Source organism: Bos indicus, chromosome 8 (assembly GCF_029378745.1).
Source record: "Bos indicus isolate NIAB-ARS_2022 breed Sahiwal x Tharparkar chromosome 8, NIAB-ARS_B.indTharparkar_mat_pri_1.0, whole genome shotgun sequence".
Taxonomy (NCBI): Eukaryota; Metazoa; Chordata; class Mammalia; order Artiodactyla; family Bovidae; genus Bos; species Bos indicus.
Genome location: NC_091767.1, coordinates 52,813,356 through 52,838,909, shown reverse-complemented (window position 1 = coordinate 52,838,909; position 25,554 = coordinate 52,813,356). Strand labels below are relative to the sequence as shown.

At 38.0% G+C, this 25,554-nt stretch overlaps 1 protein-coding gene across 8 annotated transcripts in view; it reads left to right on the top strand.

Annotated features, from left to right (window-relative positions):
- The window catches only part of PRUNE2 (prune homolog 2 with BCH domain), a 292,303-nt gene that overhangs the window by 40,594 nt on the left and 226,155 nt on the right, over positions 1–25,554 (top strand). For 7 of the 8 annotated variants that reach the window (XM_019966096.2, XM_070794676.1, XM_070794675.1 and 4 more), the window contains exons 2-4: positions 12,460–12,564; positions 16,659–16,861; positions 19,195–19,358. In XM_019966096.2, the coding sequence (XP_019821655.2) occupies positions 12,460–12,564; positions 16,659–16,861; positions 19,195–19,358 (472 nt within the window). Of the gene's footprint in view, positions 1–12,459; positions 12,565–16,658; positions 16,862–19,194; positions 19,359–25,554 lie in introns of those variants that run through there. The other variant, XM_070794679.1, reaches the window with a different exon arrangement.

Genomic DNA, 25,554 nt, shown 5'->3' with positions numbered 1-25,554 from the left:
AGTGTGAACGGCCCAGGCTTTTCCCAAAACCTGATGAAAAGGGGTTTCTCTCCCTGCTCCCCTTCTTCCTTCTCTCTCTCTTTCCCTTCCTCCCTCCCTCTCTTTTTTCTTTCCTTTCTCTTCCTTCTTTCCTGAAAACCTCTTTGCTCTCTTGTCTCAGTTTCTCATTTACTTTTAACTATGTTTTTGAACACGCACCGTAGAGAGGCCAGAGAAAACACAGATTCATCATCCAACTTGTGAAATTATCAACATTTTGTGAAAAGGGCATTCTGAACTTGAACACTTAATCTTCTGCTTTGGGGAAAGCAGATGTATGTCTTATCCTATTTGTGAGTAGACAGTCGGAAGTAATTTGAACTTTATGACACATTTTCCACATTTTGTCAACCAAAATGAATAGGACATAACTGCAAAATAGAAGTGCACACATGAAGTTTTGAAATTCCTGGGAAAAATAGTGCTTTGGGGCAACAACCTCACTAGCTCTGATTGTTAATATGATAAATACCCCTTTTGTCTTGAAATCACGCAAACTGGAATTTTAAAATTACTCTGCACTGGACATCCATTAACCACTTAAGTGCTGGAGCTGCAGCTGAGTAACACCTGGTAACTAATTATAGTGAAACCTGTCTGTGGGGGTTAATGGATCAGGGCCCAGCATTGGGCCTGCTTCACACACACACACACACACACGCACACACACACACACACAGATAGCAAGTCATGTTTTCATAGAATTCCACAGTGTATTATTCTCCCCTGCTTGAGACATTTAAAAACAAAATTACTATAACAGTTATATCTTCAGAATAATGAATAAATTAGAATGTGTAATAGAGTCAGAAGTCAAGTGTTTAAAATCCTAAGAAGAAAAGGGAAATATGTGATAATATGTGATAAATAATAGTCATAAAATCTGTTACTATAAAAAATCACTTTAAAGCATTTTTTGAACGTAACCACATGAAGTAGACAGAATGAGTATGTCATAGTCTGGAGTGTGTATGTGTATGTGTGTGTGTGTGTGTATGTGTGTGTGTGTATGTATGTGTGTGTATGTTGTGGGGGAGAAATTCAGAGAGAGACCCCACTATGAAATGAGAGTCTTATACTTGAGAGAAGTATGATTACTTGCAGTCTGTAATATAATTTTTAACTTTGGGGCTATTAACAAAGTGTTAGTCCATACTACTGTTGTTCTACAAGAACATGATAGATATAAAAATTAAAAACCCTCTTCTGCCTAACTGTTATATCCAACCATTGTTTTCACTAACAAATGCTGCTTCGAGCATCTGCTGTGTGCAGAGCACTCACTGCTTTAGGAACTCTGGGGGATACCAAGTTCAAGATGTGGCCAGGGCTTGCAAGGAGCTATTGATCTAGTAAAACTGAATCTCTGATACTTGAATAGCTGACCCCCCAATGCATGGATTACTAGGAACTAAAGATTGCACACACCAACAAATGAAGAGATGTACTGCTTATTTTAATTTGTGTTTTTGACTTTTATTTCTCCATACTCCACAGCAAAAGTAGAATATTGCACCAAAGAGGAAGCCTGGTGGACTTTAGATGGAGGTTGAAGTTATTCCTTCCTCTCCTCTTTATTTCTCAGTTCTTAGTTTGTCCTCTATAAAAAATGGTCTATTTTTTTCTTATACAAAAACATTAGTAGAAGTCTTTTGAGTTCATTCTCTCAAGACGTATATTTATTTCTGAATTCTGTTCATGTATTACTAGACTAGGATATGACACATCATAAAATGTAGTTTTAATAAAACAGAAAACTTCAAAGGATGAGATAAATAGGAGTTTATGTGGTTTGTTTTTTCTCACTTTGGAAACTATTGATGGGTTTCAACTGGGTGAACCCATGTCCTTTTCTAACTATAGTCTTGAGTAAATCTAACTTTAGTAAATCTAACAACACCAGTAGTTCCCTTTGAAACTGTATTTAATCTAGGATAACTCGAGCAGTGCTTTTCAAAACCCAAATGCAGATTTGTTCTTCTGTTGACAAAAGCCAGATGGTCCTTGGGAGCTTAATCTTGGGTCCTCTTTAAGGCCATGGCTTCCAAACATGTCACATTATTCTTAGACTTTCCTGCAGACCTACTAATTCTGAGTATCAGGGACGGGCTCAGTAATCTGCATTACAAACAATGTCCTAGTAGGTGATCCCAGTGCAATCAGCAAGATGTTACTGTCACCATAGCAGCATTCTTTTCTTCTGAGAAGCAGGACCCAGAAAGAAAGAGGCAGCCATGTGAAGTAGTGGGGAAAATATTGGAATACATCTTTGCAGGTCTTTATAGTGATCTAACTCATTTGTCTGATAATAGGTGCTATGGATAGTCTATAATTTATCAAACGATTCCTTGGTTGTTATACATTGATGTTGTTTCTTATTTGTTTGTTTTTTCCTTTTGCTTCTGTTACAAATATCTGCTTCGACAAATATTTCTCAGGATTTTATTGAATATCCATATTTAACAATGGATTTTGAATTACAATGAGGAATTTAAAATACCCATATTTATTGGTGATTTTATTTTTATAGAATAGATACCTAGAAATGAAATAAATGTTGGATCAAGAAGGGTCAACATTCTGCATCTTAAAGGGTACTGTCAAATTAGTCCTACATTGGGGACTAATTGGTTGTAGTATTCCTTACTACTGCCTGCAATCTAACCAGCAGTGGGTGTGAGCATTCCCAATTTTTTTGCCAATTTGATGGGCAAAAAAATTAAATTATTGTTGATCTAATTTGCATTTCCATGACTACTAATGAGACTGAATTTCCTTTCATTTATTCATTTTTTTCTTCTATTAATTGCCTATTCTCACTTCTACTGATAATTTCGTTGGTTGTCTTTTTCTCAATCAACGTGTAGAAACTTTTTTTGTGATAGAAATATTGCCCTTTTAATAGCAAGATGGTACAAATATTATGCAAATATTATCTCCTACTCTTTATTTTTTATCATTTTCCCCACAGAATTAAGTAGCCAAATCACATGTTATATGTATGTATTTTTATTGGGATGTACTTTACATGTAATACTGTGTTATATTATACTGTATTCTCAGGAGTATAACATTGATTCAATATTTGTATTGAATATTTGGGAAAATTTGTATTGATCATGGGAAAATGATCATTACAATAAATCTAATTAACATCCATCACCACAATAATTATAATTTTTTCTTTGTGATGAGAACTTTCAAGATCTAGTCTCTCAGTTCTGTCATTCTTTTAGGCCTATCAAAATTTCACTGCTTTTAAAGATACCTAATAGTGAATGATACATTCAACACCTTAGATTTAAATTTAAATTGCATCATCATTTTTATATGGGTCTAACTATAAGAGAAGTAAATGGATTTCAGTCAAAGCAAGAAACTAAGGCAGAGTCTGACCTGTATTATTGCAACGATTTTCAGAAAACATAGTAGGTAGATTGAGAATAAGATGGTAAGATGGTACAAAAGGATGGTACAAAGTGTATCATTCATTGCTCTTTAGTGCTTGAAAAGATAATGTCATATTAAATAATGTATGCTTAATGCAACTTATTGAACAAGCTGTTCCATAGATGCCTGAGGCCAGAGAACAAAGTAATATCTTATTGATGTTTCCAGAGTTGAATTTGTTAATAATACAGTATTTTAATTCAGCAGTGAGGATAGAATAAACATCCTAAAATGATATGCAGTGAAAAATTCACAAAAAAATATGTCCATATGAAGACACCAGTGTCCATAGGAAAAAAATGACCTAAAGCACTTATAAGTATAATAAATATACTATTAAAGTACTATTTTGCCTAGCAATAAGATAATGCTTAAACAGAGCCGAAGATTTGAAAATCAGTTATTTCTGTAGGTGAAAATGTAAATTTCTAGTTTTCTAGTAGGCATTAAAATATTTACATTCTACATTACCTACGTTACCCAGAAATATAAAATTCAGAAGTATATCTTGAAGAAATAACTAGAGATGGGCATAAGAATACTATGTTCCTAATATTCCTTGCAGTCTTACTTATATTATCAAAAAATTAAGTATTAAGTTAATTTAAGGTTAACTTAGAGCCACCCATAGACTGGGTGACTTAAACACCATAAATTTATTTCTCACAGTTCTGAAGACGGGAAGTCCAAGATCAGGGTACTGGCATGGTTGGGTCCTGGTGAGAACCACCTTCTGGCATTACAGAAAGCCTCCTTCTTCTGATCTCACACAATGGAGAGAGATAGAAAGAGGGAAATAGACAGCACAAACACTCTGCTGTTTTATAAGAGCACTAATTTCATCTTGAGAGCCCTACCCTCATGAATAAATCTATACTCAATTATTTTTCAAAGATCTCGTCTCCAAATACCACCACATTGGGGATTCGGGCTTCGACATTTGAGTTTTGAGGTGTGCAATTCAGTTCACAGCAAGATCTAAGCATAGCAAAGAGGTTAAAGACAGCAGAAGGTCAGAAAGCTGTGTGGACCCAGATGTACATCTACATGAGGCTAGATGGAAAAGACTACAGTTCTAAAGTCTGAAAAGAGGAAGGTTGAGAGATTATTAAAATCTGTGAAACCATGGAGGACAGACTTCTGGGATGGGGCATCTATTTAAGCTGAAAGGAAGCAGTACTGAAAGGAAATTAAAGGGCTACCCCACCAAGTTGGTAATAAATGTATGGACACAGTTCCCCCAAAAGTGGAATGGCTGAAAATGATAAGATGTAGGACAATTCCTAAAGGAGCTCTTTAGAAAAGGTGAGGATTTTGGGGGGATCATCCTTGACCTTTTCTGGTTGAAGCTGTGGAGGAAAAATAATAATGTTTTCCCCCAAAATTGTCCTTTGGGACATTGTCAGTAAGAGGATCTTGAACAAAAATATAAAAAATTAAATGCCTTAAGTAAAATAACAATTACAGCCCAAATCATTATTATGATTGAGGAAGTATGAAAACCATATATGAAGTCATTTCTTTTGAGAACATTGTATTTGCAAGATGGGTAGCAAACAGGTTGAGGAAGACGGATTCAGCTGAGAACAACAATGAATGTTTGAGTCAGTGTCAAATGCCCCAGCTAAAGGGATCCTGACCCCAAGGGCACTGGGGACCCAGATGCCCACCCAAGAAGAAGGGCCTTGTGCAGTAATAGCTGAGTGTAGCTTTTGGCTCCCCCCGTGCCTTCTCACAATGGCCTCTACGTTGGACCATCTAGAAGGGGTACAGATGCGCAGTCTGAGCCACTTATAGCTGAATTTGCTCAGATCGACTCTTGTCCCTTATTTTCCCCAAATGAGAGATAGTAAAAGAGGGCCTTCAGCATGTCAAAGAGAGGCTGAAGGAAAATGTTACTGAGGTCAGGTGGGAGGGCGGTGAGCAGGGAGGTTATAGACTATGCTTCTCTGACTTGATTAAGTTTCAGTTTTGTCAGTACTGACTGAGACAATTCAATTATGTCAAAATCATTTGAGTTTCGTCATTGAAAGCTTTTTGCCTTTTCCTAATTTGCTGGTTTATATTCATCTAGTACGTCACCAATTAAATTTGGACATCTATGAGAAAATCAAATATAAACAGTCTATGTCCTGAATTTGTAGATTCTGGTAAATGTTTTTGTTTTTATGCATAACCTGAGGTACAGCTCTCGGAAGAAATCAGTTACAGCCTCCCAGTCACTTATTATTATTTATTAACTAACCGTTAGAATGAAACTGGACTAAATGAGGTAGCCAGTGGGCCAGAGTATCCTATTTGGCAATATCATAGAGATTTTAAAAAAGCACATATGATGATTCAAGGAATTCTATATATATAACCAACTCCCACACCCTTCCTTCATACCTAGAGATGTATCCTCACAATTGATACCATTAAGCCAGAAAGAATGAAGAATATCTGTAGTTTGGATCATGGAAAGAGGTCCATAGTATACTGTTAAATGAAAATAGGAAGTCTCTAAAGACTGGGAATAGAAGCACTCCATTTAAAAAAAGAAAATATTTTTAGTTGAAGGATAATTGCTTTATGATATTGTGTTGGTTTCTGCCATACATCAACATGAACCAGTTATAAGTATACATATATCCCCTCCCTCTTGAGCTTCCCTCCCATCTCCCACCCCATCCCACCCTTTAGGTTATTACAGAGCCCTGGTTTGAGGTTTTCTTTTTTTTGTCTTTCTGACTTACTTCACTCTGTATAATAGGCTATAGGTTCATCCACCTCATTAGAACTGACTCAAATGCATTCCTTTTTATGGCTGAGTGATATTCCATTGTATACATGTACCACAGTTTCTTATTTATCTGTTGATGGACATCTGAGTTGCTTTCATGTCCTAGCTATTGTAAGTAGAGAAGAACCCTGTTTTTGTAAAGTATATGTGTCAGTATACTTGTGTAAATTTAAAATGTGGAATATTCAACAATATGTTAACAGTGGTTATCTTTGTTTTAATTTTTGTTGTGTCTGACTTTATAATGACATGTATTTCTTTCCTTACCAGAAAAAGAAACAAAAATAAAGAATAAAATACAAAAGTTTCAGTTGGTGGAGGAAATTCCTATGTTTTGGGGACTTTGCACAGAGTGATAAGTTTTCTTCTTTGCTTTTTTAAACTTTTAATTAATGTCACGCTGTTCCCTCCAGCCTGTGCTCCCTCTGAGTCCCAACCTTTTCTCAGATAGTGGTAAGATTATGAGATGTTCAGGAGGTCAGAAGTTCTATACATCATCTTAAACCCAAGGCCAATAACAAAAGGCATCTTGCTCATTTACCAAACAAACAAAGAATGTGGCTTTATCCACATCTGACAGAGATGATCAGGGGCTTTCGTCCTTGCCTTTGGAGGACCAGGTTGCTCTGGACTCTTTTTGTCCCTGCTGCTCATTTGGCTGTGGTTCGTTATGCATCCCTCCCTCCTGGCTTTCCTGGTGACTGTGACTGGCCTGGAGATAGGGACTGAAAGGAACATTAGTAGCATGTAAGATTTCTTCTTGCCCATCTGTGAGTCTCCTGATTTAGAATCATGGCAGCCTTCAGTACACAGGGTTCTTCTGGGGAGAAACTGAGCCCTTTTCTGTGCCACCCGAGCCAGCCTCCAGGAAGGAAGACCCCTCATTCTGACCCCTCATTGACTTGGAGTTAGAAGTAGTCAACTGCCAACTGTTTCTGTTCCTGGATTTCCTTGGAGATACCATCCAGTAAATTCAAATGACTTCTTTTTCTCTGGCATCTTCGTTTGCTGGTTAAAGATGAGGGACTAAGAAATAGGCTCTGCATCGGTGTGCGATGAGGGGACTCTCCAACTTCTGTAGGCTTTGTCTATAATGATCATTTCAATTCATTATTTTTGAAAACATTTGCCTGGGATTTTTAAGAAAAGAGAGTAGAGTAGGATGGGTATGGAGAAACCATAGTAAAACTGTGTTGCAAGGGCTTGTTGACTAAGGTTAGTTGTGGGGCTGTGGATGTAAAGTACCAGGTGGAACAGCTCTGTTTCTCAGAGGGTGGAGTTATTAAAAAAAAAAAGCGAAAACAATGGAGGGGCCTGAGCTAATGACAGGGCTCTGGAAGCCCTCTCTCTGATCAATGCTGTTTTGATCAGAGTGTGTTTGAAAGTGCTTTTGCCTGACAAGTACAATTTGCTTTCATGGGTGGTTGAATCTTAATGCTTAGATATTTCGGTGCTTTTAAAAAGAGGTAAGAAACTTCATGAAGAAATCTCATTATAGTGATGTATAGGATTACACTTTGAAAGCATATGAAGATTGTGATCTGGAATACTGGCATATTCAATATATTTTCTTTTATATGTTGATTATGAAGAGATTCTGTCCATCTATTCAGAAGTTCAAGGTATAGTATAAGTTGAGTACAGTATCTATTTCAACCCATTATGAAGATTCCATTTTGTTTTGGGCTTGCTCAGCACTGGATGTAGATAGGAGATGATAAATCTCTGTCTCCTGAGATTCCTTAATGCTTGGTGTGCTTATATCAAGATCAGGGGATGGCTGTTTTCCTGCCAAATCTACTCTCTCCTAGCTGGGAGTTTATAAAGTCACATTTTGAAAATGTATATGCTAGGCAATAACTATTTGTTGGAACATTCTGGGCATTGTCTTACTTTGTACCTTGGCCTGAGATAACTGGAGGTCCCTTTTCTTCACTTTAGATCTTTATTAATATCACCTTCTCAATGAACCTCATCCCAGGGCACCCTAGCCTGCTGCTGCTAAGTCACTTCAGTCGTGTCCGACTCTGTGCGACCCCACAGACGGCAGCCCACCAGGCTCCCCCGTCTCTGGGATTCTCCAGGCAAGAACACTGGAGTGGGTTGCCATTTCCTTCTCCAATGCATGAAAGTGAAAAGTGAAAGTGAAGTCATTCAGTCATGTCCGACTCTTAGCGACCCCATAGACTGCAGCCCACCAGGCTCCTCCATCCATGGAATTTTCCAGGCAAGAGTATTGGAGTGGGGTGCCATTGCCTTCTCCAAGCCTTCTATTCATCCTTATCTAATTATTGGCTCTTTTTATCTCCTTGCACTAAAATGCAAGTGCCATGGGGGCTGGGATTTTTGTCTGCTTGGTTCAGTGCTGAATCCTTAGAGATTAGTATAGTGCCTGGGACACAAACAGGATTTTATTAGTTGAATGACAATAATTAATTGAATTGGTAAAATTGTACATATGTCACTTTTATTTGGGCATAATTTGTCTGCTTGCAAATACTCTAGACCCCAATTTGAATTGTGTCAAGGGTCATAGACTTTAAGATTGAGCATCTATGAGTCTGTGAATATATGGGGATGTGACACAGGAAGGGCCCACAGGCCTGCTGTGAGGAGTGCAGGGTGTCATTGTGGTCAGGAGACTCTTCTCAGTTCTGTGAACCAGTTTCATGGTTGCCCCTGTGTGGAGCCACTGATGCAAAGTGGACCAAGTACCTTAAGGATACCCTGTTACCAGCCCCAGACGCCTGAACTCAGTCCCAGACTTTTCTGACTTTCTTTGACCCCTGTTTTAACTCTGATCATATGGCCAAGGTCATTTGTGGTAGGAAGCTTGAAAGTGGGACCCGTATTCTCTGGCTGTTGACCTCTGTTTTGAAAAGCCAAATCCTGCACATTCCTTGGGTTCACCTACTGGTTGAATTTATGTAACTAATTTCATGTTTTATTCCTCCAAGCAAGCAGAAATCTGTCTAAGCTTGGTTTCTACAATACTTGACTTTTGCTACCCTTTAATTATATCTTAGTGGGTTTGGGTAGGAATCAGGCTCTTAAGAACATCTGGAATGTTTTTTGAGGTTGAGTCTACTATTTTAAGGGTCACCAAAGGAACCTTCTGATTTTGATGTCCCTTTTCTTTAGTCTAACAATTTTAGCCAGCCTGAAATTTCTAGTCATCCTTTTGGATTGTGGCATAATTCCTGGAAGGTCTCTTTAAAACGAAAGTATGTTACCTTGGTGAGTAACACATTAACCTGGGAGTACTCATTGGCGTGGATTCGCTATGGAATTGCTAGTGAAGGGGCAGATAGATCCCTGGTAGGATGGCCACCAGAATGATGGAGGTGGGAAGATAGTGTTGGAGCCTGGGAACTGGGGCGTTGACTGGAGATGGCAGACATAGTAAATGATGCTGGAAGAAGTCATGACTTTGAAGGAACTTGATACATGGGAAGAAGGGGATTCAGGAAACAAATAAGAAAACATGAAGACAGGGATGTGGGCACCAAAAAAAAAAAAAAAAAACAACTCTCGAAGGTTTGTGTTGGGATCTTCTACAGCCTGACCTGCAAGTTGATACATGCTTTTTTCTCTTTAAATGAAGAAGGATGAATAAATCCTAATCTTAGAAGATTCCCCAGTTGTGAGAATTGGCCCATTATGTTTGGGCTAACAATTTTATTTAGCTCCTTTCTCTTTCTAATTAATAATTGGTTTGGGCTTGGAAATGCATTGACTCCCAAGTCTTCTTATTTTCCCCCATGTCTTCTTTGGTGCAAGCTGAAAGTTGAATGCAGAGCTGTGCTGAGGAATTACCAAACCTAGACAAGGAGGCAGATAGATCAGCTTTGGAGTAATTTTAATGCTATACTTTTATGAAGCCTTGCTGTATTTAACAGGCGTATTTAACATTCTCTTTGCCCCCTCGATCCCCATCCCTGCTCATTTTGTAGATACTGAAGTCATTATGGCATTATTGTGTGATTAGTGCAGGGCAGAAGAGACAGAGCTCTTTGTACCGGGTCATGGGCTCTGGGAACAATCCTAGTCCTCTAACAGCCTCTACTGACCTATAAAAAGTGTTGTGAATCTTCTTACTGTCTGCCTTCCAAGAGATATGGGAGGAGAAATGACGTAATGTCTACTTAGACCTTCGAGCTTCTCGGAAGAACAGTCTACAGTAATATGATTTCTTAATGCATTTATTTGTGTGGTAATGGAGTATAATTGCATTTATCCCAATTTCTTTCTATACCTCTAAATCTGACAGTCTCGCACAGGGAAGCAGTCTGGCTTTGGGAGTAAGAACTGGGTCTAGACTAGAATCCTCCAAAAGTACAAGTGTAGTAGCTAGAAAGTTATGAGGTTGAGGGAAGGAGGGTGGGAGAGGAAGGAGTGGGAGCTACAGGTGGTGATGCGGGGGAGGCAGTGGTTATGATTATCTTCAGAGTGTTTATAACATTTTAAAATCCTATTATTTTACTAAAGATCAACATGTCAATATATTTTGAAATATACCTATTTGTTTTAATTTACAATATTGCATACTGGACAACTTATATGCAATATTGATCCTGCCATCATTCTCTGTGCTCATAGGCTCTTTGATTGAGCCTCCTCCAAGATTTACCTTATTATGTTCCTCGGGTCACAGTTTGGTTGTTGAATAACTAATTTCTGAGTCTGATATGGTAGTTCTCTACAAACACCAACACGTTTATAGATTCAGTTGTAAGAGGCCTAGTAAGTTACTAAATAATCCTTTTTCTTTGTTCTGTAGAAAAAGGAATAACAAGTGTTTTTTTTTAATTGAAATAATCAATTAAACAAAATCAAATAACCAATTGAACAGTGGATTTTTTGAGTAGCTTTTTGAGCAGTGTTACAATTGAGTTGGCTTTCTAGTAAGTCATAAAAGGAGAAATTAAAACAAAGGATGAAAAGCTGAGGAAGTATATATAAGCATCATCCCTGACATTCCATAAATATGTCAGTTTAGGTTACCCTTATCGTTATTGGACAGTTTTGTTGTGGAATTTTCTGGTTGTGATTGGTTCTTTAGCACTTCTAATCCAGTGTTTTATAAGGAGGTCAGCCTTATATAAAGAATTTTAAGCAACTGTTGAGTTAACCAGGAAAGAAAACAGTATGTATGTCTTCTCTTTCAGAGAGGTGACAATATACACTCTTTGATAGCAACTGATTTGTATTTTTGGAGCAATAATACTGATCATATTACTTTCTATGGAGGGAAGAAAAGAATTACAACCATTTTTATTTGTTAAATTATAGAATATAATGCAGAGAGAGCGTATCCTGTCACTCAAAATGTGGCATGAAAAAAATAAATTTCTACCAAATAGTGTTGCACACCAGGGACATATGAAAAAAGTCATTTTTTCTCTCAAAGTGAGAAGAACATCTTGTGTAAAGAAATGATATAAAATACTATGGAACTGTTCTTTAGACAAAAATAATCTTTTACTAAAAAGTGTTGACTTGGAGATATAGTTCATGTCAAGTTACTTTGTGGATGATCTTAATACAACCACATTTTTGTTGGAGGAGGTCATTGAGAGCATGTGACTACCAGTTGACCTGAGAGCTAGACTCTGGCAATTGGAGGTTCCTCTTCCCCTCCCCTGTCCTTGAAATGTACAATCTGCCCATCAGTCCCACAGCAGGAACGATTTTTACGGACACAGCCTTGAGTGAACAATGTGTTGTTGAGATCATGTGTCACGGAAGCCAGTTAAGGCCTCTACATAAACTTTAAAGATTCTGGTGGGCAGGTGTGGAGATACACCTGTCTTGTGGCTGCCTAAGGCAAGCCTTGTAAGTAGGTTCCCTTGCTTATTGAACCTGCCACCCACCCATCTGGAGTGGGCTGCATCTTCTTCAGTCTCCCCTTGTTCTCTGTATATGGGGGCCAGTTTCAGGTTTCACCCAGGAAAGTTCCCAAGGTTGTGAACCAATGATTTTCTGTTCTTGACAACTAACTAAAATTTGAATGAGCATTTCTGAATGTTAAACATGTTGTACCATTTTAGGCCCTTATATAAAACAGTTATGAGTTTTTGCAATTGTGTCCGAATATAGCTAAAGCATACATACTTTAAAAAGTTGAAAAATATCCACTTATGTTAATCTGTTGTTAAATTGTGATGTTTTATTTGAATTTTTTTCAGAATCGAAGCAAACGTTTGGAGAAGGTCCATGTGGTTATTGGACACAAATCCTGTGATTTGGATTCTCTCATTTCTGCCTTCACATATGCTTACTTTCTAGACAAGGTGAGTGGAAAGAAGGTCATGTATTTTTTAAGAAATTGCTTATGTATTTTTTATTTTCAGTTGTGCTGGTCTTTCTCTAGTTGCAGAGAGCAGGGGCTCCTCTAGTTGCAGTGCGTGGGCTTCTTACTGTGCTGGCTTCTCTTGTTGTGGAGCACAGGCTCTAGGGTACTTGGGCTTCAGTAGCTGTAGCTCCTGGACTCTAGAGAACAGGCTTAATAGTTGTGGTGCACGGGCTTAGTTGCTCCATGGTATCTTCCCAGATCAGGGATTGAACCTCTGTCCCCTGCACTGGTGGGTGGATTCTTTGCTACTGAGCCACCAGGGAACCCCAAGATTATGCTTTTTATATTTGAATTATGATGTAACTTTTATAAACAGATGTTTTCCAGAAAAACAAGGAAGCTACTAACTTAATTTTTCATGTTCTGGTTTATTGTTGCAAAGAATAATGTATTATAATTAATTAATCAACAAATATTTATTGGTCACTTACTACATGTTAGGCATTGTTCTAATTATTTCTTACTGAGTCTCTGCATAAATATTTATTTCAATAGGATTGATTTTTTTCAAATAAAAAATTTAAAAATGTTATAATTGTTGATTACTTTTGTGGAAATTCAGAGAACTGACAAAAGTAAGTGTCAGAATTTCTTGTTTGCCTTTGTCTTTCTTGTTGGATAATCTTGCCTTTGGGAGTAGAAAAATATGTGCAAAATAATCTGTGAAGATTACATGAAGTATAGAGCACACTGGCTGAAATTTTCAGTAATAGAGGTGTTACCTTCCACATCTGTATTCTGTTTTTGCCTCTTAGCCTGACTTTGTACAGCAAGGTCATTCTCAGTTAACAATAATCTCCCTTGAGTCAGAGTCTTCGTACTCTGTGAAGCCATACTATAACATGCCAGTGGAGGTGGAAAAGACCTTTCTTTAAGTAAATTGTTTAAAAATATCCATTCCATAAATTCATCAACCCATATTGAAGCATCACTTTAAAGCCTAAAAAAGTATATTATGAGAGTCTTAGTGCTATGTCTAATTTGACACAATTTTTAGTTTTCTGGAGTGCAATTGGTTTTACTCCAATTTTGTTTGGATCCTTGACTCTGATGGTGTGCATAGCTGATCTAAATGATTTACATTCCCATGAAACCTAGCCTTCCAGAATGAGCCGTAGGTGGCAAGAATGACTTTAGGGCAGCAGCTGACGAAGTGCCAGGTAAAATATTCCGATGTCGACATATGACTTTCTATCATATTTATCTTAAAATTTGCTAAACTTTACAAGGGAGATTAATTGGTATGAAGAGAGAAATGTGCCTGTGTCAAGACATGCATTTAAATACTAATCTTATTAATGGGATTTTTTTTCTTATTTATTTTGTATTGACGTATAGTTAATTTTCAGTATTGTGTTCAAGAGTAGAGCAAAGTGATTCAGTTACTTTGCTGTGCACTTGATTTTCAGATTCTTTTCCATTATGTCACAATATATTAAGTATAATTCCCTGTGCTATGCACTAGGTCCTTGTTGATTACCTATTATATATATATTAATATGTATCTGTTAATCCAAAACTCCTAATTTATCTCCCCCAAGTCCTGCCCACCCTTAAGTGGGTTTTTTGACTTCTAGGAAAAAAGCATTGCTTGTCTTGAGAACATTAGAGTTGCCTGAACCAGACTGGTTTTTAGACTGATCATGGCATGGATTCTTTTTTTTTTTTCCTTAATGGGATCAGAGAGGTTGCTTTAGGTTGTAGAGTTGTTGCTCAAAATCTCACAACTTTGTCCAGAGGAAAGTTTTTTTCTCATTTTCTATGCCACAGTGAACCACTGATACCCTTGTGCAGTCATTAGAATGCGTGTGTGCACACACATACACCTACCCACTAACTCCCCCCACACATAGAATCCTTCGCAGGGACAGATCTTAAGTCTTCAAGGAACTACAGTTTATACCTACTTAAAGGAGGAAAAGTTTTCCTAAATTCATCCTTCTGTCTATGAAATGAACATGTCAGATTACCATGTCATGGACTCTTTGGAAGTCATATAATAATAATGACAGCACTGCCACTAACTTTGATGTCTTGAATGAATATAATAACATCCAGCAAAAGGAGTGGGCAAAGTAGTTGTCATAGTACAATAAGGAGATGTGTGGCCTCTTTCCTCCTTCCAAGACTCACGACTAAGCATGGGGACAAATATGGAATTACTGAAGGGTCACATACTGGGAGCTTGTTAAGCTCTGTGTCTTCCTCTTAATTTGCTGCACCCTGCTCCCATCATGGGTCTGCATCTTCATTTTAATTTTTCCTAAGAACCTGGCTACTCCCTCTCAAAGTATGAACACATAGAAGGACAGGGTTTGCAGCTTTGCATGTCTGACTCTGTTTAATTACTTTTCACTCTGGTAGGTAAGCCCCATTCTATGGAGGGGAAAACTGAGGCTCAGAGAGGAAAATGGCTTTCTCAAAGTCAGACAGAAGAGTCGGGTTAGTTTTTCTGACCCCCACTCCAGAATAGGTCCTGCCAGAACAGGCTCAGACTGCATAGCTCTTGACTTAAGTTTCAGTATCAGGAGTGCAGTATAACTCTCGCAATTAATAAGGAAAAACATCTTGTTGTGCATAAACTGGTAATGGTTATTACATGGTTGTGATTCTGTATTAGCCTGATAGGTGGGATAAAACCCATCTTGTTGGAATGTCTTTGTATACCATAGTAGTAGGTGATTCATTTATTTCACTCAACAAATATGTATTGTGCCAATATGTATTTGTGCCAATACAGATTGGCACAAATCTGTTTTGTGCCAGACCATTTTATGCACTTAGAAACATGAACAAAACTGACAAAAATCCCTGCTAGGAAGGGGAGATGGATGATAAAGATGTTAAGACTGTGTAATAAACACTGTGCTTGTGAAAGAGCTAGTGATGATGTGAGAACAAAGGCCATTTAGTTTAGGCAAAAATCCAGTCTTTCCAAGCCCCACATTCTCTCAGTGATATTTAGGGTTTATTGCTATAGAGTTATAGTAATTTTTTAAAGCACCTTCATTTTCAAAATTCTCATGGAAAAATAAGTTTATTATTGTGAATCTGAAATTCTCTAACGTCTACCCATCTCCAGTTTCCCGCATCATTACAGTTTTTTTTTTAAAGAGGTTTGTTAACATAATATTTTTTTAAGATATAAAACATTAATAGAAATCACAATCTGGTAGTCTGTGAGCCAAATCTCGAGTTTTCACTAACCTATACAGTATTTTTAATTAAAAGGTTTATTGTGACATTGTAACAATTAAACATCACAGATAACACCCCCACATCTAGATTTCTAGCTTCTCTTGAGTAATTGAAGGATTTGCCTATCCTGGACTGGTATTTTTTGCATGGAATCAATTGACTGGAGCTGAGTGGGAGGCATCCCATATAGATGTGACATCTGGGTCTTTCTGTGTCAGTGAAGTTTTTACCTGGAGCTTCCCTGTTGGCTCAGCTGGTAAAGAAGCCACCTGCCAAAGAAGAAGACACAAGAGACACCAGTTTGATCTCTGGGTTAGGAAGCTCCCCTGGAGAAGGAAATGGCAACCCACTCCAGTATTCTTGCCTAGAAATTTCCATGGACAGGAGAGCCTGGCGGGCTATCGTCCACAGGGTCACAAAGAGTCGGACATGACAGAGCGCACACACGCACACACACACAGTCTTCCCCTGCCCTGTGGTCATCATTCTCATTTTTTGCTGATTCCATAAAATGGGCAGATTTGTTTCCTATGAAGAAGAAAATGTATATATTTTAAAATTGGGGAGAGGGTGAAATGAGACATAAAAAATTTCAAGAAAGGCAAGAGAAGTTTCATGTGGAGTAACAAGAGATTAACAAAAATTAGGGACCACTTAATCCATGGAAAATGCTCTGCTCATTGGGTTCATGAAAAACTGGTTATGAATGTAAAGTGGTTTAGCGAGACCAAAGGACCTTCATTCCCTTCCCAGTTACCCTCTGGCTTGAGAAAATGTAGTTGTGTTTTATCCTCCTGCTGCTGTCAGTGATTCAGCCAACTTTTTTCTTGGTAGGTCAGCCCACCAGGGGTTCTCTGTTTGCCCGTGCTGAACATACCAAGAACTGAATTCAATTACTTCACTGAAACAAGGTTTATTTTAGAAGAGCTAAATATCTCTGAATCATCCCACATATTCCGAGATGAAATTAATCTGCATCAGCTAAATAATGAAGGGAAGTTATCTCTAACACTTGTTGGCAGCAACGTACTGGCAAGGTAAGGCTCTGGAAGGAGGTTTGATATTTTATAAAAGATTTTTCTGTGCCAGGTATTACCTTGTTCAGGTTTTTTGTGATTTGGGAAGATGTATTAAAGGCAGATGACATTTCGAAGAAAGGGAATGTGTTTTTTCTCTTATAGCAAAATTGCACTTTGCCAAGCCTCTGTTTTCACTTTGCCGTTTCAGATATGACATCTTTGGGTGGAAAACACTTATAAAATAGACCAAAATTTTAATTTTAAATCATTTCAAACACTTTCTTATAGCAACGCAACAGTCCTTTATACTGATGCTGAAAATGTATAATGAAGATTGAAGTTAACACTAAATAAAACTGAAAATTCTTAAGAAAGAAATCTTGGTAGTGAAATGGAAAATTATGTACATGGGCTAGGAAAGCCATTCAATCATTGGCTCCTTTAGTCATAGCATTTACTATAAAAGCAGGATGGATTCTATAAAGTTCATGTAATTTGAACTCCTTATTTTATGAACAAGAAATGTGAAACCCATTCGCAAATGACTTGCCCAAAGTACCACATGCAGTTAATAGAAGAGTTTGGATGAGAACACAGATCTGTTTTCTTCAGTAAGTACTTAGGAGTTGCTAACTGGTGCATGGATCTACAGATATTATACATAAAGAGGAATAAGACAAATTTCCTGCCTTCACAGTTCTTACAACCCATCACAAAGAGTCCCATTTCAATGAGCTCTCTGTTGCTAGTGAGTGAAGAGTCCCCAGTTAAACATCTCAGCCCTCTGAGGTGATAGTTTTTTGCAACTTTGCCCATTTGCTAATCATTGATATGGCATTCACCCGTGGACATTGACCTTAGTATACATGAAATAAAATGTACAAGTATCTGATTTTTTATCTAACTTTCTTAAGGAAGCATATTTAGGTATGAATACATTGTATTGTCAGTTGTGAAGTTCATTCAGTTATAAAGAGTTTGGAAAATGATCTGCCTCTGTAGGGTTGTTTTTATCCCCATGATACTCAAAACACTCAAAATCCTTTTGAATAATACTTATTAATTAGTTGTTAACTTGCTGAGAGTTATTCATAGGTTATTTGACTGACTTCCGTTATCATTGTTCAGGTTGACCATGTGTTTGACTAAATTTATGTGTTAACTTTTTCAAACTAACTATAACACAAGGAGATACGGAAAGAAGCAATGCAAGATGCCGGAGAAGGGAACTGTGAAATTTGTGTCAGTTAAGATTTTAGGAAGAGTTTTGTTACTGATTAAAATGGAAACATTTATTCTGGTTTTGAGACTGAAGTTGTGAAGCCTTGCTTTGGGATTGTTTATGAAATAGAATGTTTTTCAAAAATAAACTGCAATTTTCATTTCCTTCATTGCCATTCTTTGAGTTTTGGCAGACAGAATCAGGTCAGTTTTATCAACCTCTGTCTTCCTGCCTTTGATAAAAGCCAACTATATCTCATATAAAAAGAATGATGTAGAAATAAATAAGCTAGAAGTATTTTTTTCCAGCAACATAGCTGAATGTGTAAGTTTTGGATCCAGATAGTTAAGAGTTTAAATGTAAGTAGTCTACTTACTAGGGCTTCCCAGGTGGCTCAGTGGTAAAAAATCTACACACCAAGCAGGAGATGTGGGTTTGATCCCTGGGTTGGGAAGATCCCCTGGAGAAGGAAATGGCAACCCATGCCAGTTCTTGCCTGGAAAATGCCATGGACAGAAGAGCCTGGCTGGCTATAGTCCATAGGGTTGCAAAGCATCAGATTAAATAGCAGTAGCAGCAGTAGCAGTCTTACTAGTGTGTGGTCTTGGTCACTGTTATTTAATTTTATTTTTACACAATATTTAAAGGTTACAATCCATTTACAGTTTTTACAAAGTATTGGCCATATTCCCTGTGTTTGTAATGGTCACAGTTCTTAACCTTTTCGTGCCTTTTTTTCCCACCTACAAAAATAAGAATCTTAATAGAACCCGTTGAGTAGAGTCAGTTTATAGTATAAAATGTAATAATATTGAGAAAGTATTTATTACAGTGTCCAGCCTGTAGTGGAAACTCAGTAAATGTTAGCTATAGCAATGATTACTATTGTTGTTATTATTATTTTCCAACAGCCAAACAAGAGATGGAAGTGCTAAGGTGTGAAGGTCTTCAAGGACTTTTGGGGATGTAATTAATTAAAATGAAATGTGAAAACACATAAAGAATAAGTCATGTGAACTCATTTTTGGTTATTAAGAGGAAGTCATTTGTGTGGAAACAGAGATTAAATCATTCCAGAAAGTAAGAAAATATGCCCTCTTTCTCCTCCTCTCCTCCATTTGCTTTCCAGTGAGGACAAAACTTTAGAATCAGCAGTTGTCAAGGTCATTAATCCAGTGGAGCAGGGCGACGCCAGCTTAGAGTTCCGAGAGTCTTCGTCGTCTCTGGTGGTGAAAGAGATTCTCCAGGAGGCTCCCGAGCTCATCACCGAGCAGCTGGCTCATCTGCTCAGAGGTGAGAGATGACTCTTTCCATTAAATACTGGAAGGCTTAATGGAGTGTCTCTAGACTCACTCATGCATAAAGAGTGTGATCCATTCTTGGGTTAACAGTCCCTTTCAAGACCACGGGAAGCTTCAGCAGAAAGGCAGGGAGTAAAGAGTTTGTTAAAGAGTAGCATTATATTGAATATTAAAAATGTACATTTAGAAATAGGCATGAAGGATCTTTGCTGTTTCACTAGACAGGAATATTAAATGTTCCCACTCCACAACAGCATGGATATGGGCTGGAATTCCACATTCCTTCATTGAAATGTCTCCTGGTACTGATCCATGCTCGTTTATATAATGCTACCTGGATGGCAAAGTCACCTACCCTCCTTTTGATGATACTGTGCAGGACTTTTATGGTTAAACTGCCACTTCTTTCTCTCCCCATCAGGTAGTGTTTTCCATCTTCACCCAGTTAGCTTTAAGCACTGTGTTCTCAGCACCCTGTCATCAATTACCCTCCTCATCTCTTTTTCATCTTCCTCAGTGGGGTCTATTACTTCTAAACAGTGGTTTATAAGCTGGAAATTGTCCATTGACTTTGGTGCCACAAAATTACCACAAAAATTCCATATTGTCTCATGTAGGACAGTTTGGGGTTTTATATAAAGCTGTTTTTCCTCCTTTCAACAATCCATCTTGAACATGATAGACTAAGTTTTTCTCAGGAGTATTTGACACAGGGAGTGAAAAACAGTGATTAACAGGCTGAAACAACTAAAAAAAGAAAGAGAAGTCCAAGAATATGGTGACAACTCCTTTAAGGCTTTTCCCCTACTTTTTCCTTTGCTTCCTCTGCCTCTACCAGAATTTGGAGGGAAAAGGATCCAGGACTTCTATAGTTCCTATAAATGTCTTAGAACCAATGGCCCCAGTCAACCTGTTTTAAATACTTTTCTGGCTATGGACATCTGTAAAACTGTTCTCTGGGAACCTGTGCCTTCAACTAAACTAAGTAACCACAATCATTTATCTCTGACAGAACAGAAGGGAAATAAAGGCAACTGGGGATCTTGGCCAAAAGGGAAGTTGTTTGACAGTGCAAATATGTGGTGCAGGCAAACACTAGAGAATATGTTTTTAAATTATTTTGAAACTAAGAAGTTTTGTTTATTGTTCAAAAAGATACATGTGTCATTTAGTAGGGAAAAATGTATTCAATGAACAGTTCAGCATGATTTTCCATAAGTAATAAGGTAATATCAAACTGTAGTACTTGGAACAAAGATATGACTTTGTTGCTGATGATGACAATGATAACGATGATAATAATAGTGACATTCAGATTTAGGGAATTAGAATCTTGTGGCTCAGATGGTAAAGAATCTGCCTGCAATGCAGGAGACACAGGTTCTATCCTTGGGTCAGGAAGATCCTCTGGAGAAGGGAACAGCTACCCACTCTAGTATTCTTGTCTGGAGAATTTCACAGACAGAGAAGTGTGGCGGGCTACAGTCTCTGGGGTTGCCAAGAATTGGACATGACATGTCCAACTGACATGAGGAACCAAGCCTTTGATGGATATTACACTTTAGATGCTTCTTGTTAGTTACCTTAGTTTTAGTTTGCAGAGTTGCCAAGAATTAGAACTATGGTAAAGGACCTTGTTTTTTTTTTTCATCATCAGAGATTTTTCATAACTTTGGGTTTGAAGGGGCCTTGGGAAGCTGGCAGAATAAGACTGTCACTTCCTTGTTGCTTGGAAATTGGAATTTGGACAGACACAGTCCCTTTCCCTGTGAAGACTGCCAGCACAGACACTGTCATGAGAAAGCCAAGGTTGCTGAAGCCTGGCGGTAGAAGACATGGGTGGTTTAACATAGTAGAAAGAGAGCTCTGGAGACCTTTGACTGAAGTGTGGCACGTGCTTATGCGTGTATACATTATGTGGAGGGGAGGTGGAGCATTTTGGAATAGTTTGGTCAAGATGAACTGAAGAATGATGATCCCATGAGTTTGACTTTAAAAGGGTAGCTTAAGTGTTTGGAGCAAGAAGGGCAGTGGCCACTTTTTAAAAGCTCCTGACTTTAATAAATATAGGAAAGGAATCAAGTTGAATTTTGCTATACTCACTAAACTGAAAATTAGATTTTATGGCTTTCTAATCATGTATTAACACCAAACCTAAAGGAGTGTTTTAAAGGGAAGTCTTTTTTATATGCCTATACATAATTTTAGGATTCATTATTTTCATAATGTAATTCTTTCTAAAGTGTTTTCTGTAGAAACAGCTATGATTTATTTTGCATTTTGGGGTGTTCAAGATGATCATTAATTTGACACACATTTCTAGACCATTTATTATGCATTCTTCTAGGTCTTGAAGGGGTGCAAATTTCTACACACACTTTTGCCATAAAGAATTTTAAAAAATGTCTGTTTCCAGATGTCATGATGTTAAATATTTAGTTAAGATTTGACTTGCTATACACTGAAGCAAATACATCGCTGGTTTAGAGACTTGCATGTCATCCATGCCTTCTTAGGGACAGCATGTTTGTATAATATTAGAGGTCCTTTTCTACTGTTTTCATGAGAAAAGTGCCTAGTAACCAAAATATTTTTGCAAACTCTTAAAGTAATCATGAGGCAAAAAAAAAAAAAATTTAGTCAAGACTTGAAATAGTCCTTGAAAGCATCGTAATTGGACCTCTATGGAAGATATGTTATTATAAACTTTGTGCCAAAAAACCTGAATATACTCCGAACTAAGTACTTTGTCAGTCTAACTGTTCTTTGCCTTTTGTTCTCATGGTCACACCCTAAAATCCATCATGCTGAGGCTGGTGTGCTGTAAATGGATTTCTTGAGCCAAGATATTGATCCTCTCAGTCCTTGGAGAGGACCTTTAGTATGCCTCTTAGCCTGGTATACTGAAAAAAAAAAAACACAAAAAACCCTGTGATTTTCAGTGTATTCCTTAATGTGCAAAAAGGTTGGGCCTATTCTTTTTTAGTATTTCTTGTTAGTTCCTTCTCTTCTGCTCAACTTCTAAGTATTGCAGTACCCTAGAACTTTGTCCTGGGGGCATTTTTTATCTGTACAGTACTTAGATTGCCTCATTTAGTTCCAAAATCTCACATGTGACACACAGGCTGTGACTCCTGTATCTCTAACCATGACCTCTCTTTAGAAGAGCAGGTTCATTTCCAGTGCCCATTTAACATCTTCACTTGCACGTCTAATTAGCACCACTACTTCAACAGGGCTATCATGGAACCCTTTGGTTCCCTGTACCTCCAAACCTACTTTTATCCCAGTTCCCTAATAGTAGTAAAAGGTACTGACAGCCACCCAATTACTCAAGCCATTCAAGCTAAAAGTGATGCTTGATTCTTTCTTTTACCTTTCCTCCCTCACTGATGCTTTGACAAGTCCTGCTGACTCTACATCTAAAACATAACCTGCATCCATCCACTTTTCTCATGATAACTACTAGTATTTCAATCCAAGTTACTCTCTTTGACTAATGCCATAGCTGCCTGACTGTTGCCCTATTTCCTTCATAAAATCTATTGCTTACAAAGTGATCATAAAAGTATAAACCAGTCAAGTCAATCCCCTGCATAAAATCCATCATACTCAAAATCCACACATTCCACCCTTACAATCCACAACACAATCTTGCCCCTGCCAATTCCAACTTCATCTCATGCTCTTTTCCCATTTTCCCATTGTGTGTTCTAGGAATAGAGGCCTTTCATCCTTTCAAATATGCCAAACTCTTCCACTCTTGAGGATTTACATAAACTGTACCTTCCTTCTGAAATGCTTGTTTCTATCCATCTACTTAGCTTTATCACTGTATCTCCTTATTCTTCTTGGTCCTTTATTCCAGAATATAAGCTTCATGAATAAGAGACCATACATGTTTTGTTCACTGCTCCATTGTAGAAGAAATGGAGTAGCCGTCATAGTCAATACTTGGAGCAGTCTCAAAAACAACAGAATGCTCTCTGTTTATTTCCAAGATAACCATTGAATATCACAGTAATCCGAGTCTATGCCCTGACCAGTAACGCTGAAGAAGCTGAAGTCGAATGGTTCTGTGAAGACCTACAAGACCTTATAGAACTAACACCCAAAAAAGATGTCCTTTTCATTATAGGGGACTGGAATACAAAAGTAGGAAGTCAAGAAATACCTGGAGTAACAGGCAAATTTGGCCTTGGAGTACGGAAGGAAGCAGGGCAAAAGCTAATAGAGTTTTGCCAAGAGAACGCACTGGTCATAGCAAACACCCTCTTCCAACAACACAAGAGAAGACTCTACACATGGACATCACTAGATGGACAACACTGAAATCAGATTGATTATATTCTTTGCAGCCAAAGATGGAGATGCTCTAAACAGTCAGCAAAAACAAGACCCAGAGCTGACTGTGGCTCAGATCATGAACTCCTTATTGCCAAATTCAGACTTAGATTGAAGAAAGTGGGGAAAGCCACTAGACCATTCAGGTATGACTTAAATCAAATCACTTGTGATTGTACAGTGGAAGTGAGAAATAGATTTAAGGGACTAGATCTGATAGACAGAGTGCCTGATGAACTATGGACGGAGGTTCATGACATTGTACAGGAGACAGGGATCAAGACCATCCCCAAGAAAAATAAATGCAAAAAAGCAAAATGGCTGTCTGAGGTGGCCTTACAAATAGCTGTGCAAAGAAGAGAAGCCAAAAGCAAAGGAGAAAAGGAAAGATATACCCATTTGAATGCAGAGTTCCAAAGAATAGCAAGGAGAAATAAGAAAGCCTTCCTCAGCAATCAACACAAAGAAATAGAGGAAAACAATAGAACAGGAAAAACTAGAGATCTCTTCAAGAAAATTAGAGATACCAAGGGAACATTTCATGCAAAGATAGGCTCGATAAAGGACAGAAATGGTATGGACCTAACAGAAGCAGAAGATACTAAGAAGAGGTGGCAAGAATACACAGAAGAACTGTACAAAAAAGATCTTCACAAACCAGATAATCATGATGGCGTGATCACTCACCTAGAGCCAGACATCCTGGAATGTGAAGTCAAGTGAACCTTGGGAAGTATCACTACGAACAAAGCTAGTGGAGGTGATGGAATTCCAGTTGAGCTATTTCAAATCCTAAAAGATGATGCTGTTAAAATGCTGCACTCAATATGCCAGCAAATTTGGAAAACTCAGCAGTGGCCACAGGATTGGAAAAGATCAGTTTTCATTCCAATCCCAAAGAAAGGCAATGCCAAAGAATGCTCAAACTACCACACAATTGCACTCATCTCACATGCTAGTAAAGTAATGCTCAAAATTCTCCAAGCCAGGCTTCTGCAATACATGCACCATGAACTTCCAGATGTTCAAGCTGGTTTTAAAAAAGGCAGAGGAACCAGAGATCAAATTGCCAACATCTGCTGGATCATCAAAAAAGCAAGATAGTTCCAGAAAAACATCTATTTCTGCTTTATTGACTATGCCAAAGCCTTTGACCATGTGGATCACAATAAACTGGAAAATTCTGAAAGAGATGGGAATACCAGACCACCTGACCTACCTCTTGAGAAATCTGTATGCAGGTCAGGAAGCAACAGTTAGAACTGGACATGGAACAACAGACTGGTTCCAAATAGGAAAAGGAATACATCAAGGCTGTATATTGTCACCCTGCTTATTTAACTTATATGCAGAGTGCATCATGAGAAACGCTGGGCTGGAAGAAGCACAAGCTGGAATCAAGATTGCCAGGAGAAATATCAATAACCTCAGATATGCAGATAACACCACCCATATGACAGAAAGTGAAGAGGAACTAAAAAGCCTCTTGATGAAAGTGAAAGAGGAGAGGGAAAAAGTTGGCTTAAAGCTCAACATTCAGAAAACTAAGATCATGGCATCCAGTCCCATCACTTCATGGCAAATAGATGGGACAGTGGAAACAGTGGCTGACTTTATTTTTCTAGGCTGAAAAATCACTGCTGATAGTGATTGCAGCCCAAAACTAAAAGACGCTTACTCCTTGGAAGGAAAGTTATGACCAACCTAGATAGCATATTAAAAAGCAGAGACATTACTTTGTCAACAAAGGTCCATCTAGTCAAGGCTATGGTTTTCCAATGATCATGTATGGATATGAGAGTTGGACTATAAGGAAAGCTGAGTGCCGAAGAATTGATGCTTTT